Source organism: Syngnathus floridae, unplaced genomic scaffold (genome assembly GCF_059516105.1).
Source record: "Syngnathus floridae isolate MCC-2025c unplaced genomic scaffold, RoL_Sflo_1.0 HiC_scaffold_219, whole genome shotgun sequence".
Taxonomy (NCBI): Eukaryota; Metazoa; Chordata; class Actinopteri; order Syngnathiformes; family Syngnathidae; genus Syngnathus; species Syngnathus floridae.
In genome coordinates, this window is record NW_028284208.1 from 25,801 (window position 1) to 39,689 (window position 13,889).

The following is a 13,889-nucleotide window of genomic DNA, read 5'->3' on the forward strand; positions in this document are numbered from 1 at the left end:
ACAGATGAGCCTTCTGCGACGTGGCATATATCCCTGGTTGCTAGGATATATTGTCAAGACGGTGGGGTGTATACAGTTTGTGTGCATGTGCCAAATAGACACAGTGTCGTGTATGAAGTGCTGCCTCTATTCGGGAAAATGCTTTGCGATCCTCATAGACATACAACGTGCTATTGTGGGGAAAAACATGTAGTCGGTCAGTAGCCATTAACACAACGACTTGGCCCCTTATGCATGTTTGTGTTGTTTTTAGCTTTTTTTCTAATGAGCATTTCTGTTGCCGTGATTGATCAGAACAAAAGTTTGGTAGGCTGCACAAGTTGCTACATTGTCCAATCAGCTGAAAGCAGTGGTTCTTAACCTGGGTTCGATCGAACCCTAGGGGTTCGGTGAGTCGGTCTCAGGGGTTCGACAGCGCCTCCACTGAGGAGGTCCGAACAAACCTGATTTATTGTGTAAATTCTGATTTACCAGTATGTAATTTGTTCATGCATTGTGTTGGTTTTGTTCTTTGAACAAGGTGATGTTCATGCATGGCTCATTTTGTGCACCAGTAAAAAAAAAAAAAAAATGTCTAGAATTTAACAAAAAGAAAAAAATTCACTAACGAGGGGTTCGGTGAATGCGCATATGAAACTGGTGGGGTTCGGTACCTCCAACAAGGTTAAGAACCACTGGCTATTCAATTACCCCTCCTTTCCCGGGTGGATCCTCGTGGAGCAGTCCGGATCGATAAACTATGAAGACCTCCATTGAACGATTTGCATATCGCTTGTCTGGTTACACCAAAGCAGGATTGGGCACTGTTTGCTTTTTATCCATCCATTCACTATCTGAAATTTTTACTCGCGTGGCTGGTGGGCGCGCTGTAGCCTATCCCAGCACTTTTCAGGCAGTTGGTGCACCCTGAACTGGGAGCCAGCCAATCGCAAGGCGTACATTGAAGGAATGGGGTCGAAATACAAAAAGTCCTGCCTAGCTACAAAAACAGATATGCTCAAACCTCATTGAATAAAGTACATGAGCAGACAAGTATATTCACATATTAAAGCAATCAAAGAAATATTTGAAACATATAATTATACCGACACACCAAATCAATAAAGAAGCCATAAGGACACATTTTTGATAGGTGGTAATGACAAAGATTTTTATAACTTTATGATCTGATATATATTTCTGAGCACTTTGAAATAACAAATGTTTTTTGATATATTGCCTGAATAGCTTAATGAATGACCCTTAAGGAACTGTTTAATGCATGCCTGATGATTTTCTAAATCACGGACATTGCCAAAGTCGTCTAAAAATGTTCAGTACTTGATTGTATCTTATGTTTTGACGAATGCTAGATGCCAGTTTTCGATTACTACTGAACATTCTGGACAGAGGGAAGTATTTTGCCGAACAAGGAAAAGATATGGTTGGAAGCATGATTAAACTAAGAATATGATGACGTAAGCAAGTACATGGAGTATCAAAAGAACAGACAAACAAAAACATGGTAAGTGGTGAGTACAAACTTTGCATAGTCAGGGAACATTAATGAATTGATGATGTCACAGCCAAAAGCTCACATAATTCCGTACAAAATGACAAAATTGAAAGAATGACAAATGGATGAGGTGCGACAGTGCATGTGCAAGAATGGAGCAGAATGTTTACAGGAAGGTCACGTGGAGATCAAAGCAGCAGGTACCAGAGGGAGACAGCCAAGAACCCGGCCAAAGATGATCGCCAAGGCCGAAAGACGGAATGGAAGACAGCAGCCCCCACACACACCGAATCGCCCATAATCAGCACCCACCCCCACGGAACCAGCTCTCACCGAACCAGCACCCACTCCCATGGAATCAAAATCTCCTGCGAACTTGCCACACCCCCTGACTCATCACGCATCAAACTCGGCCCACACTGGCATGTGCAACTGAATATAAGCTGACCAAAGAACCTTGAACGTTGCCTTTTCTGAATGGAGACGTTCTGCTCTTGAGCATGGTCGCACGAAAGGCCCAGCGCTGTATTGTGCTTTCCTGAAAACAGAGCTTTCTTAACAAGAATTGTGATTGAACTCAACCAACCTGTGTAAGTCTAATTTCTGCTTCAGTGTCTTAGCATTTCCCTAAATTTGAAGAAATCAAACGAGCACGCGGTGAGTAAATTGGATAACAGGTGATTGGCAATGGCTTTTGCCGTGAGGTGCAGATAGCGCACTCCCTAAATTGTGGACAAAATCCAACAACATGTACATCTAAAGTCAGTCCCAGCTTTGTGGTACACAGATGGTGTCCTTCCTCGGATACTAACCTCTGAAGTCAGGTTCCAAAACTGCCAATTTTACCAGCAGCTAGCGTGGAAAGGCCTTTGTTAAAAGTCACATTTCTGCCTTTGGACATTACATCGGTAGAACAGTAGAATATCCGTAGGTACACGCTTTGCGGCCATCACATTTTGGTTGCATTTTATGCAAAGGATCAACGTTGGGAAAAAAAAAAAAAAAGTTGTCTTTCAGTGGGACCATCGTCACGTTTTCCCCACTTTGTCTTGGTTAACTAACTTGTTTTCCTCTGCTTCTTTGCTTTCTTTGTTTTTTTCCCCCCCTGACCCGGTGTCCTCTGCTTCCTGCTCCATGCTATCACCTCTTCCTTCCCTCTATGACCGCTTCCTATAGAACTCCAAGTCTCGCGACATGGAGCTGATGGAGAAGAGCAAACGGAGCGCCGCTCATCTGCAAACACTCGGACATGACGCCTTCGGAGCGTCGGAGTTAAAACACAAACGCGCACGCTCGCCCTACAGAAAGAAGATGTCGTCATAACTTGTGCATGGCTGGGGCCTCACGTCCTCTATTATGGCCTGCAACCAAGTGTGTGTGCAAGCCTCCTTTTTTTCCCCCTTTGTTTTTGTCACGTTTGTGAGCTCCTCAGCAAGTTTTTGTCCGCTTCTGAGTGGAGGACAGCAACACAATTGGAGCAAAACTCTCCTGCTTTTTTTATGCAGTCCACCATCTCAAAATGTATATTTGCAATGGAAAATGAAAGTGGTCTCTCAAAATTCAAGCACGTGTGGTTCATTTGCAAAACAAGTTAGAAAGGAATGGGTGGATTTCGATTTCAAGTGTGGAGTCGAGCCCATAGGTTTTTGGTAGTGAATGGAAATTTTGCATTTGACTAACTTTGCTGCTTCAGCCTCTTTCTTTTTCTATTCTAAATTCTAGAGCCTAAAAGATGAATTGTCCAGGCACATTAGACAGGATTCCGTTTTGTCGATCATGGTAGTGTTTTCCATGAAGACGGTGACCAGGTTTCCAATGAGCGCCAATGCTTTTCTATTTCTGAGTGGCCCTGTGATGAATATAATTGTGTTTAAACACAACTGTAGATTGATGCTGAAACGAAAAGTTTATTTTTGGTTTGAACAGGTATTCCATTGAGCAATTATTGTGTTTTTATCCTCGGTGATCCCTTACACAGTCATTTCTAAAGTGCCGCTGCCATATGCGTTTACACAAAACATGGCGTTACTTTGGCTCTGATCCAAACCCAACTCGAAGGTTTGTAAGTGACAAAACTCGTCACTTGCGTTCTTTTTTATTGCGAGTGAAAGGCGTCTACGATGTCACGTCCACTCTCGCCTGGTCAAAGGCGTGCAAACGTGTTAGGAGCTTTTGTGACGTCACGTGCTGGCCGACGTCCTAGTGATATCAAACAACGCAAGCGTTTTGTGACTGGTATAGTCCGTCCATCATTTGCTTTGGAGTCGAATTGTTGACTGCAAACTATTTGCGTGGAATCTCCTCTCCCGTGAGCGATGACAAACCCACTGGCCGCGCGCCTTGTGCGTATTCTTGCGTTGAGCGCCGCGTGGACTTCGTCAAGTGAGTAATTTGCGATCTCGGAGTTGGATTGGTACGGATGAGGATTAGGGCCGGTGAAGGGAAAAAAGGGGGTGGCAGGATTCTGACTTTAAAGTGAGAATTCTTCGACTTTTGACTTTAAAAAGTATGCCTCTCATCAGTCCTGGATGCAAAGGATCTAAAGCAGGGGTGTCAAACTCATTTTTCCCGGGCGCCGCACTGTATTCATAGTTTCTTTCGGAGGGCCATTATGACTGTCAACCCAAATAAATGTATGAGCAACTCATATACGCTAAGAGCTACGAAACAAACGGACAAATAGCTCGTTTTCAAATCAGACGAGTAAAAACTGGTCAAATATTAAAAAAAGAAAGATATTGAAAGTAAAGACAATTTGCAATTCCAGTAATGACACAAATTTGATGCACAATTTGTCTTTGTGGGCCACATAAAATGATAAAGGTACAACCTTTAGATCCTTTGCATTCAGGAATGATGAATAAACTGTAGTAGAATAAAAATTAAGTGACCAATGACTAACTTAAAGGTCTTCTGGATGATTTTGAATTTATTTCTTGTTTAACGAGCAAACGACGTCACCGGCCAATCCATTATGACAAACTAAAAACTACGTCACCACTTTGGCTTCGATCTAACTCGCAGGTTTGGGCCCGGATCGAAGCCCAAAATGATGACATATCTTTATTTCGAACAGATTTAAAACATAAAAAGAGAAAAATAAAACTAATGACACTTTAAAGTGCCAAATTTAAGTCCATGAAACAAAACAATAACAAAGCAAAACAATAAAGATTGCTCGAAAAAGAGTAGGAGGAAGCATTGCTCGACCCGCTCTACTGCCCGAGTCACGGCCACAAAACCACATCTATCACGTATCTTGTGAAAGTAAACCGGGGATCGGCAACCCGCGGCTCCAGAGCCACATGCGGCTCTTTAGCATCTTCTAGCGGCTCCCTGGAGCTTTTGCAAAAGTGCATGAAAATGGAAAAATGGTTATTTTAAATATGTTTTTTAAATGGTAATCATGACACATTGTCATGCTGTAAAAATGGATGTAGTTGTAAATATATTAAAAATACCAAATTTCAGAATGGCGCAAAAATGCGGAGGCGAGTTGTAAACAAACAGGTACGTGAGTGTCGGGCCATGGATTCAAAAGGCAAAAAGAGTAGAACTGCTGATGAGAACAGAGGCTTTAAGAAAGAATGGACTGAATTATTTGCTTTCATTGCCAATGCTGAAGCATTTGCCTGCGTGTTTGATATGCAACGAGACGTTGTCAAATAACAAGAGGAGGAATTTGGAGTGACAATTTCAGCTAAAGCATGCTAAATTTGCCGCCGATCACCCAGTTGGAACTGTGAGGAAAGGTGCAATTGCAGTGAAGGTGGAGAGATTTGAGGACCGAAAAACCAGTTTCAAGAAGTGGATTGCATCTCCAAACTACTGCTGCAAGTTTTGTTGCAGCCCAGGAGATAATAAAGCGCGGAAAACCGATAGCGAGCACGTGAAGGATTCATTCATTAAAATATCAAGAGTGCCTATTTTCGGACAGTAAGGGAAAGGTACATTAAAATGGCAAACAATATCACCGATCGGCAAATCAAGGATATTAATTCAGCTCCAGCTTTCTCAATTGCCTGTGAAGAGTCGTGTGACGTGACAGATATCGAACAGACAGCTCTCCAATGCAGGTACGTGAACTCGTACATCAATAGTTCCCTGGTGCCTAATTATCTCCAGGATGCGCTGCAGTGAAAACAGACATGAAATCAGGAATGTTCATTTTGTATTTGTAGTATACTTAATTATTTTAATGGTAGGCATACAGCTTATTTATTGACAGTCTATGTTGCCTTCTAAAAGGCTTTTATTTAAATTTGTGCGATTCCGGATAGTTATGGTTTTTTTTTTGGGGGGGGGGGGGGGGATATGGCTCTTTGAACATTTTGGGTTGCCGACCCCTGAGGTAAAGGAATAAAAAAAGTGACTTGCAAGAAAACCAAGTTTGGTTACTCCACAAGGGGATCTTTTCAAGAACAACTTGATAGCACGTTCTCCCATTTTATTGCTGTCGCTAACAAAGGAGCCACATCAGGTTCTCAGCGAGCAGTACAGAAATCCTCCACACGAGGGCGTATTTGCTAATGTCTTTTGTGGGCTAAGTGTACAATTTAGTGCCATTGTGAGTGGTGAGCTCATAGTCGCAAGCTGCCTGCCACATTGTCGATGCAAGCAAAACTCCACCACAAACGACTTAATTTCAAGCTTCTTTTCTCTATTTTAACGTTATCCTTTTGAGAGCTGATCCATTTTCATTTTCGTCCAATAGTCACTGACAGTGAGGTGTGTTAAGTGTGTTGTTTGCTTTTGAATGTCATTTAGGACTTTAATACAAATCTGAAAAAATAACACAGGATGTCATCTTAAGTGCAAATGGAGAAACATGCACTGGAATGAATGCTGCATTGAAGCATTTGGTGAAACAAATCCCGATACAAATGCCATGACAAGACAGTTATGCCAGTACGTCCATCATACAAGTCTCAAATGTGTCCTCAGCTGATCCGGGCTTAGCGTGTGAGAAAGACTGGCTCCCTTTCGGCTCCTGTTGCTACAAGAAGATGGAGACCCCCAACGGTTGGCTGGGGGCTCGGCACGACTGCGTCTGGGAGGGCGGCGACCTGGTCTCCATCGCCTCGTCGGACGAGGAAGCCTTTGTGAAGAAGGAAATGGGCAAGAACCCCTTCTGGATCGGACTCTCCAATCTGGTGAGACGGAAGCGGCAGCAGCTGATTCTCTACTGGTACGCGATTGACAAGCGGGATTGGTCTCTGCAGAATTGCAACGAGGCTTGGTGTCAGTATGACAAGGAGCAAAAGGAGCTGACTTGGTCCGATGTCCGCGTGACGGCGAGCTACTCCAACTGGGACAACCGTCAGGTTGGAAGGTAAGAAGGTCATGTGTTGAATGTTAGGCAAGGATTTGGGGCCCCTTTCCAAAATGGATGGCCGTGTGACGGTGACCTACTCCAACTGGACTGAAGGTCTAAACGGAAAGTAAGGAGGTTACGTTTTTGCGCCATTTTACTGTCAAAATGTCGCTTTTCCAAAATGGAAAAGAGCACCGTGATGAGGGGGAAATCAAAGCTTTTGTCAATTTTTCATCAGAAAGCAAGAAAAATTACTGAGATGCTTTTCACAACTTTTCCCGACAGCTCCGACGTCGAGTCCTGCGCGTTCGTCAACCAAGGCGAGTACACCGACCGACAGCTAGGGAAGTGGCGACACGGCTCGTGCGGATCCTCGTTGCCATACATGTGCGAGCGCTCGCCGGACGGTAAGCCCGCATGAATTGTCATATTATGTCAAAAGGGACATTTCAATTGTGTGGTCTTTCTGCAGACTGCCCGGAGGGCCGACAGTGTTCCTTGAAAGACTTTGGTTACGATCGAGTGGAGAGTGAGTGGCTGCTACGCTTGTTTTTACTCCTGAACCATCCTGCAGTGCTTTTCTAATCCAAGTTTGTTTGTGGCTTCAGCTTCCTCCTGCGACCCCGGCGAATTCCTGTTCAACGTTTCTTGCTATCATTTCTCTCAGAATTATTACTATTGGAATGAAGCTGAGAACTTCTGCAAGACACGCAAAAGTCATCTGCCCAGTGTCCACTCAGAGGACGAAATCAAATTCTTGTCAAGTGAGCGCCAAGACAAACCGACGATTTCATGATCATCCCGCATTGCTCACCAGCATCTTTGTAACTTGCGCTTGTTCTGCTTTTCTCAAGGTCACTTAAGAAACAATCACTGTTCTTGGGTGGGACTCAGGAACAAGGCAAAAAATTTTAAGTTCACTGACGGAACATCTACCGTAAGTGAAATGTTGAGTTACCTAAAACGTTGTCATTTGTCCAGAATGACATAAAAGTGAGATACAAAGTGTCATTTAAGCAGGAAATGAACATTTTCTTGAACAAAAACAAAAAAAGTCAAACTTTATCCGGAATGGCCGCAATGTTCAGAGAAGAGCTGCAAATAAATGTTTTCCAGAAAATCAGCTGGAACAAGTTCGATGGCAATTAGAATTGGAATTGAAAGAGCAAAAAAAAAAAAAAGGAAAAGCTTTCATGCACTCCAAACCTCTGTCGTGTGTGCAGGCCGACACCCCAGGATTGCAATTACTAGACGATACAGACTGCGTTGGTGTTTATTACAGTGATGCACTTCTTCATTTATACGGCTGCACCGATAACCGTTTTCGAACCATCTGCCAAAAAGGTCTGAAAGTCACGACGGCTCTCTTTGCCCTTTCACGCGCGCGCTCATACTTGATCCCACTTGCAGCCAAGGTTCGAGAGGCTGTTACCGCTCATTCGTCGTCAATATTCAGGCCAGGTGGGAGTCACATCCGTGGTCGCGCTCTTGTCGCCAGTTGGCCCTCAAGTGACATGGCTCTCGCTTGCAGGCTGGAGCGAAAATTGCGGCCGGTGGATGGACAACCCATCCAACGACTTCTGCTACCTGATGAGCCGCAACCATGCCGTGACCTGGCAGAAGGCGCGAGACAAATGCGTCGACCACGGAGGCGACCTGCTCAGCATTGCCGACGACACTGAACAGAACTTCATACGAGGTAAGGACACGATGGAGGCTCGAACAGTTCATGCCGCATGAACTCCAGAAGGAACAACGCCGCTACACACGCACCTGTACAATGTTCGTATTCTTGATCGTTGTTTAACTTTGATCCAAAGCTATGTACGGCACTGTCGTGACCAGTCCCACTCTGTGGTTGGGCGCCAATGCCAATATCACTGAAGGCAGCAAGTGGACTGATGGATCCCCGTTGACTTACAAAAACCTGACAGCAGGTCGGTCTATAATCCGTCAAATGTTTGTTGGTTTAGCGCTTAGCATCTGTCGTCTCCTTCCAGATAATGCCTTTGACGCCGCTGGCGGACGCTGCCTTTACTTTGTCACCCACAACGGTGGCTGGAAATTTCACCATTGCCAACAAAACAGCAGCTACATCTGCAAGAGAAGAGGAAGAGGTAACGTGACGCTTGGCCGATTCGCACTGATGTTGTCAAACGCTAAGATTTGAGAAGGCTTCTGAAGTCCTCTCGATGAAATGTACCAGCGTGCTTCTCTTTGTGAGCGTGTCAATTGTCAAGTCATGGAGCTAACGCAATCGGCAAAACTGGAATGAAGACTGCAGCTGGTCTGAATTTCTTGTTTTCCACGACAATCTGTAGCAAAAAAAACCTGATAAATTGTATTCGCCGGTCAGCGTGTCTTTGTGTTTTTTACATTGAGTCGCTACCCTAAACGGTCACAATCCAAACCACTCATTGTTAAAAGTCTGATCCCAGACAGCCGATATATAATTTCTTTCCCCGAGATGGTCACAAACAAGACTGCTTGATGGTTAAATTTGGATGGGACCCAGCAGACCCGATTCTATTTTCTACCCACGTCCAGAGGCCCAAACAGATAAGTGCTATTTTAAAAAAAAAAAAAAAAGGAGGTGGCTCTGTGGCGCACTGGTTAGCACGTCTGCCTCACAGTTAGGAGGGTGCCAGTTCAATTCCACATCCGATTTCTCCCCGAGCCCGCTTGGGTTTCCTCTGGGCACTTTGGTTTCCTCCCATTTTCCAAAAACATGCTTGACGGGCCGATTGAGTAGTCTAAATTGCCCGTAGTGCGAGTGCAGATGGTTGTCTCTGTGATTGGCTGGCAACCGGTTCAGGGTGTCCCCCGCCTACTGCCCGATGACCGCTGGGACAGGCTCCAGCACACCCGCGACCCCCGTGGGGACAAAGCGGTACAGAAAATGGATGGATGGATGGATGGATATTATTATATAATAAAAATATTCTACAATTCCCCAAATGTTTCCTCAGTCGATCAGAAGTCATGTGATATGGCCGACGGCTGGCTCCCTTTCGGCTTCAGTTGCTACAAGAAGATGGCGACCCCCAACGGTTGGCTGGGGGCTCGGCAAGACTGCGTCTGGGAGGGCGGCGACCTGGTCTCCATCGCCTCGTCGGACGAGGAAGCCTTCGTAAAGGAGAAAATGGGCATCGACCCCTTCTGGATCGGACTCTCCAATCTGGTGAGACGGAAGCGCAAGCAGTTGATTCTCTACTGGTACGCACGCGATTGACAAGCGGGATTGGTTTCTGCAGAATTGCGACGAGCCTTGGTGTCGGTATGACAAGGAGCAAAAGATGATGACTTGGTCCAATGTCCGCGTGATGGCGACCTACTCCAACTGGGACTCGCGTCAGGTTGGAAGGTAAAAAAGTCACGTCTTGATGTCCTTTCACTGTCTGGCGAGGTTTTGGGGCCCCTTTCCAAATTGGGAAAGAGCACCGTGATGAGGGGGAAAAAAAGGCCTTTAGTCAATTTTTCATCAGATAGCAAGAAAAAATACAGATGCTTTTCACGACTTCTGATAGCAAGAAAAAATACTCAGATGCTTTTCACGACTTCTCCCGACAGCTCCGACGTAGAGTCCTGCGCATACGTCAACCAAGGCGCGTGGACTGAGCCTGGAAAGTGGCGACACGGCTCGTGCAGATCCTCGTTGCCGTTCATGTGCGAGCGCTCCTTGCTCGGTAAGCCTGCTCAGGAGTTGTCATGTCGATAGGGACGTATCTATTGTGGTGTGGTCTTTCTGCAGAATGCCCGGAGGGCCGGCCGTGTTCCTTGAAAGACTTTGGTTACCTTCGAGTGGAGAGTGAGTGGCTGCCACGCTTGTTTTTACTCTTGCACCATTCCGCCGTGCTTTTCTAATCCAAGCTTGTTTGTGGCTTCAGCTTCCTCCTGCGACCCTGGCGAATTCCTGTTTGACGATTCTTGCTATCGTTTTGAGGAGACGAAGAAGGTGCAGAGGGCCGCCGAGAGGTTTTGCAAAGGACACAAAGGTCACCTGGCCAGCGTCCTCTCAACGGAGGAAGGCAATTTCTTGGCAGGTCAGCAACTGCCAAGAAACATCCGACAAGCGGTTGCTCTTTTTGTACTGAAGCGCTTGATCTGCTTTCCTCAAGCTCACATGCGAGATGCAGGAAGATCTCAGCCTTTTGTGGGACTGAAGAAGAAGAAAAACAACGTTGAGTGGATTGACGGAGAATCTTCAGTAAGTAAAAAATTCACTGCGCTCTAAAAAAGTTGGCATTTGCCTCTACCCGAAGGCAAAAGATTGGAATTGAATAGATAAATGCTTTATATGTATGTAAGCTGGAACGTTTGAGGAGCAAACTTGCCATTTCTCCTTTCGAATGATATTAAAATGAACAAGAAAACTTGAATGAGATTTAAAAAAAAAAAAAAAGGAATCTGTCTTGTCGGATAAAGTGCAGAATTTGACGGCAATCCGGAGAATTAAACAGGATGACATGACGAAACTGGTTCGGGTTTGCGGTTTTCACCGAAAAGCTCAAAGTTGTGATTTCACCAAAAGAAAGTTGAAATGCTAAAACACGGGATGGAAAAACTCATTCAACCAAGCGCAACACAAAACGGGCTCAAGTGGCGTCCGCCGTATCGTCCGCAGGACTACGTCACAAAGTTGGTGGGAAAAAAGTCTACAGGACTCAAAGAGTGCTTTGCTCTGTCAGCTTCTGGACAATTTGATGAGTGGTCCTGCGCTGAAAAGCTGCCATCTATCTGCAAAAAAGGTCCGCAAGTCACCACAGCTCAATTTGCCCTTTCACCTGGCATTGCTCTCATATATGATCCCCCTTGCGTTCTTGCAGCCAAGGTCCAAGGGGCTCTACCTGTTTTGCCGTCATCAACATGGGGACCAGGTGGGCGCCCCACCCTGCAGCCGACACGTGGTCGGTCGGTCGCCACTTTGCCCTCAAGTGACACGGCTCTTGCTTGCAGGCTGGAGCAAAAAGTGCGGCTGGTGGATGGACAACCCGTCCGACGACTTCTGCTACCTGATCAACCACAACCGTGCCAAGACCTGGCAGGAGGCGCGAGATGACTGCGTCGGCCTCGGAGGCGACCTGCTCAGCATCACCCACTCTCATGAGCAGACCTTCATACAAGGTAAACTGCCCGGAGGACACGATAGCGGCTCGCACAGTTTATGCCCCGTGGACTCCAGAAGGAACGATGCTGCTGCTACACATGCACCTGTACGATGTTCAAACTCTTGGTCGTTGTTTAACTTTGATCCAAAGGTCTGTACGCCCGTCCTCTGAGCAGTCCCACGCTGTGGTTGGGCGCCAATGCCAATATCACTCACGGCATCGAGTGGATTGACGGATCCATGTCCACTTACAAAAACCTGAACACAGGTCGGCCTATAACTTGGGGAAAGTTTGTCGGTGACAAAACGGACGAGTGCTTAGCATTTGTCGTCTCCTTCCAGGCATCGCCGGAGAAAGCCCCGGTGGAAACTGCCTTTCCTTGCTCACTGCCGACGGCCGCTGGGCAAGAGCCGACTGTGAGGAGAAGCGCAGCAGCTACATCTGCAAGAGAAGAGGAAGAGGCATGATTTGACCTTGGTCTTATGCTTAGAGTTGCGTCATCGGATACAAAGTATTATTAAGGAAGGTCTTTTCCAAAGTCCTTTGATTCTCGGTGCCGCAGTTGACACGATTGGTAAACAACTCACTGGAGTTTAGTTTCCCCAACATGCTGACAAGACAGTCATGCCATTACGTGCGGATAATTCTATATTTCTGCCATTCTAAATAACGGCATAATAATGGTGTCCTCAGCCATTCCTAAATCAGCGTGTGAGAAGGGGTGGAGTCTTCACCAGTCCAGTTGCTACAAGAAGATGGAGACCCCCAACGGTTGGCTGGGGGCTCGGCACAACTGCTTCTGGGAGGGCGGCGACTTGGTCTCCATCACCTCGTCGGACGAGGAAGCCTTTGTGAAGAAGGAAATGGGCAAGAACCCCTTCTGGATCGGACTCTCCAATCTGGTGAGACGGACGCGTAAGCAGTTGATTCTCTACTGGTACGCACGCGACTGACAAGCGGGATCGGTCTCCGCAGAATTGCGACGAGGCTTGGTGTCGGTATGACAAGGAGCAAATGGAGCTGACTTGGTCAGATGTCCGCGTGATGGCGGGCTACTCCAACTGGGACTCGCGTCAGGTTAGAAGGTAAGAAGGTCGTGTCTTGAATGTTAGGCAAGGTTTTGGGCCCGCTTTCCAAAATGAGAAAGAGCACACGTGACGAGGGTGGGAGAAAAAAAAAAGGCTTTTGTTGAAAGAGAGCAAGAAAAGAACCTCCCGTTCATCCTGTTTGTAAGATGCTTTTCATGACTTCTCCCGACAGCTCCGACGTAGAGTCCTGCGTGTACGTCAACCAAGGCTCGTGGACCGAGAGTCAGCCAGGAAAGTGGCGACAAGCCTCGTGCGGATCCTCCTTGGCCTTCATGTGCGAGCGCCCGCTGGACGGTAAGCCTGCTCAGGAGTTGTCACGGTGATGTGCAAAAGGACATTTTAATGGTGTGGTCTTTCTGCAGACTGCCCGAAGGGCCGGCAGTGTTCCTTGAAAGACTTTGGTTACCATCGAGTGGAGAGTGAGTGGCTGTCATTCTTGTTTTTACTCCTGCATCGTCCCGCCGTGCTTTTCCAATCCAAGTTTGTTCGTGGCTTCAGCTTCCTCCTGCGACCCTGGCGACTTCCTGTTCGACGATTCCTGTTATCGTTTTGAGAGGATACGTAAGAATTGGGACTCGGCTGAGACATTTTGCACAGAACAGAAAGGTCACTTGGCCAGCATCCACTCAGAGGACGAAATCAAATTCTTGGCTGGTGAGTGCCCAGACAAACCGACAATTCCATGATCATCCCGCAATGCTTCTCAGCGTCTTTGCAACTAGCGCTTGTTCTGCTTTCTTCAAGCTCACGTGCGAGATGATAAAGGATATTGGCTTTTCATGGGACTCAAGAAGAACAAAGACAAGAAATTTTCCTGGAACGACGCAACATCTGTAGTAAGCAAAACGTCTACAGCTGTCTAAAACGTTTGTAGAATGTGATAT

General features: G+C 46.3%; 1 protein-coding gene across 1 annotated transcript; it reads left to right on the forward strand.

The window, feature by feature from the left end:
- The first annotated feature begins 3,708 nt into the window (after positions 1 to 3,708).
- Positions 3,709 to 12,389, forward strand: LOC148377345 (C-type mannose receptor 2-like). The gene is made up of 23 exons (XM_088368261.1): positions 3,709 to 3,877; positions 6,440 to 6,648; positions 6,718 to 6,827; positions 7,095 to 7,216; positions 7,282 to 7,338; positions 7,418 to 7,573; positions 7,664 to 7,746; positions 8,033 to 8,153; positions 8,220 to 8,270; positions 8,341 to 8,508; positions 8,630 to 8,746; positions 8,810 to 8,926; positions 9,779 to 9,990; positions 10,064 to 10,173; positions 10,380 to 10,495; positions 10,561 to 10,617; positions 10,697 to 10,852; positions 10,928 to 11,016; positions 11,434 to 11,557; positions 11,636 to 11,686; positions 11,766 to 11,933; positions 12,068 to 12,184; positions 12,259 to 12,389. The coding sequence occupies exons 1-23, from the start codon at positions 3,811 to 3,813 to the stop codon at positions 12,387 to 12,389; spliced, it is 2,709 nt and encodes a 902-aa protein (XP_088224387.1). The 5' UTR covers positions 3,709 to 3,810.
- The last annotated feature ends 1,500 nt before the right edge of the window (positions 12,390 to 13,889 follow it).

Bases quoted from the DNA above. Each gene is read 5' to 3' on its own strand.
- LOC148377345 (XM_088368261.1), top strand. From the start codon at position 3,811: ATGACAAACCCACTGGCCGCGCGCCTTGTGCGTATTCTTGCGTTGAGC. The intron at 7,747-8,032 runs GTAAGTGAAATG...TCGTGTGTGCAG, and splicing joins TCACTGACGGAACATCTACC to GCCGACACCCCAGGATTGCA. The intron at 9,991-10,063 runs GTGAGACGGAAG...TGGTTTCTGCAG, and splicing joins GGATCGGACTCTCCAATCTG to AATTGCGACGAGCCTTGGTG.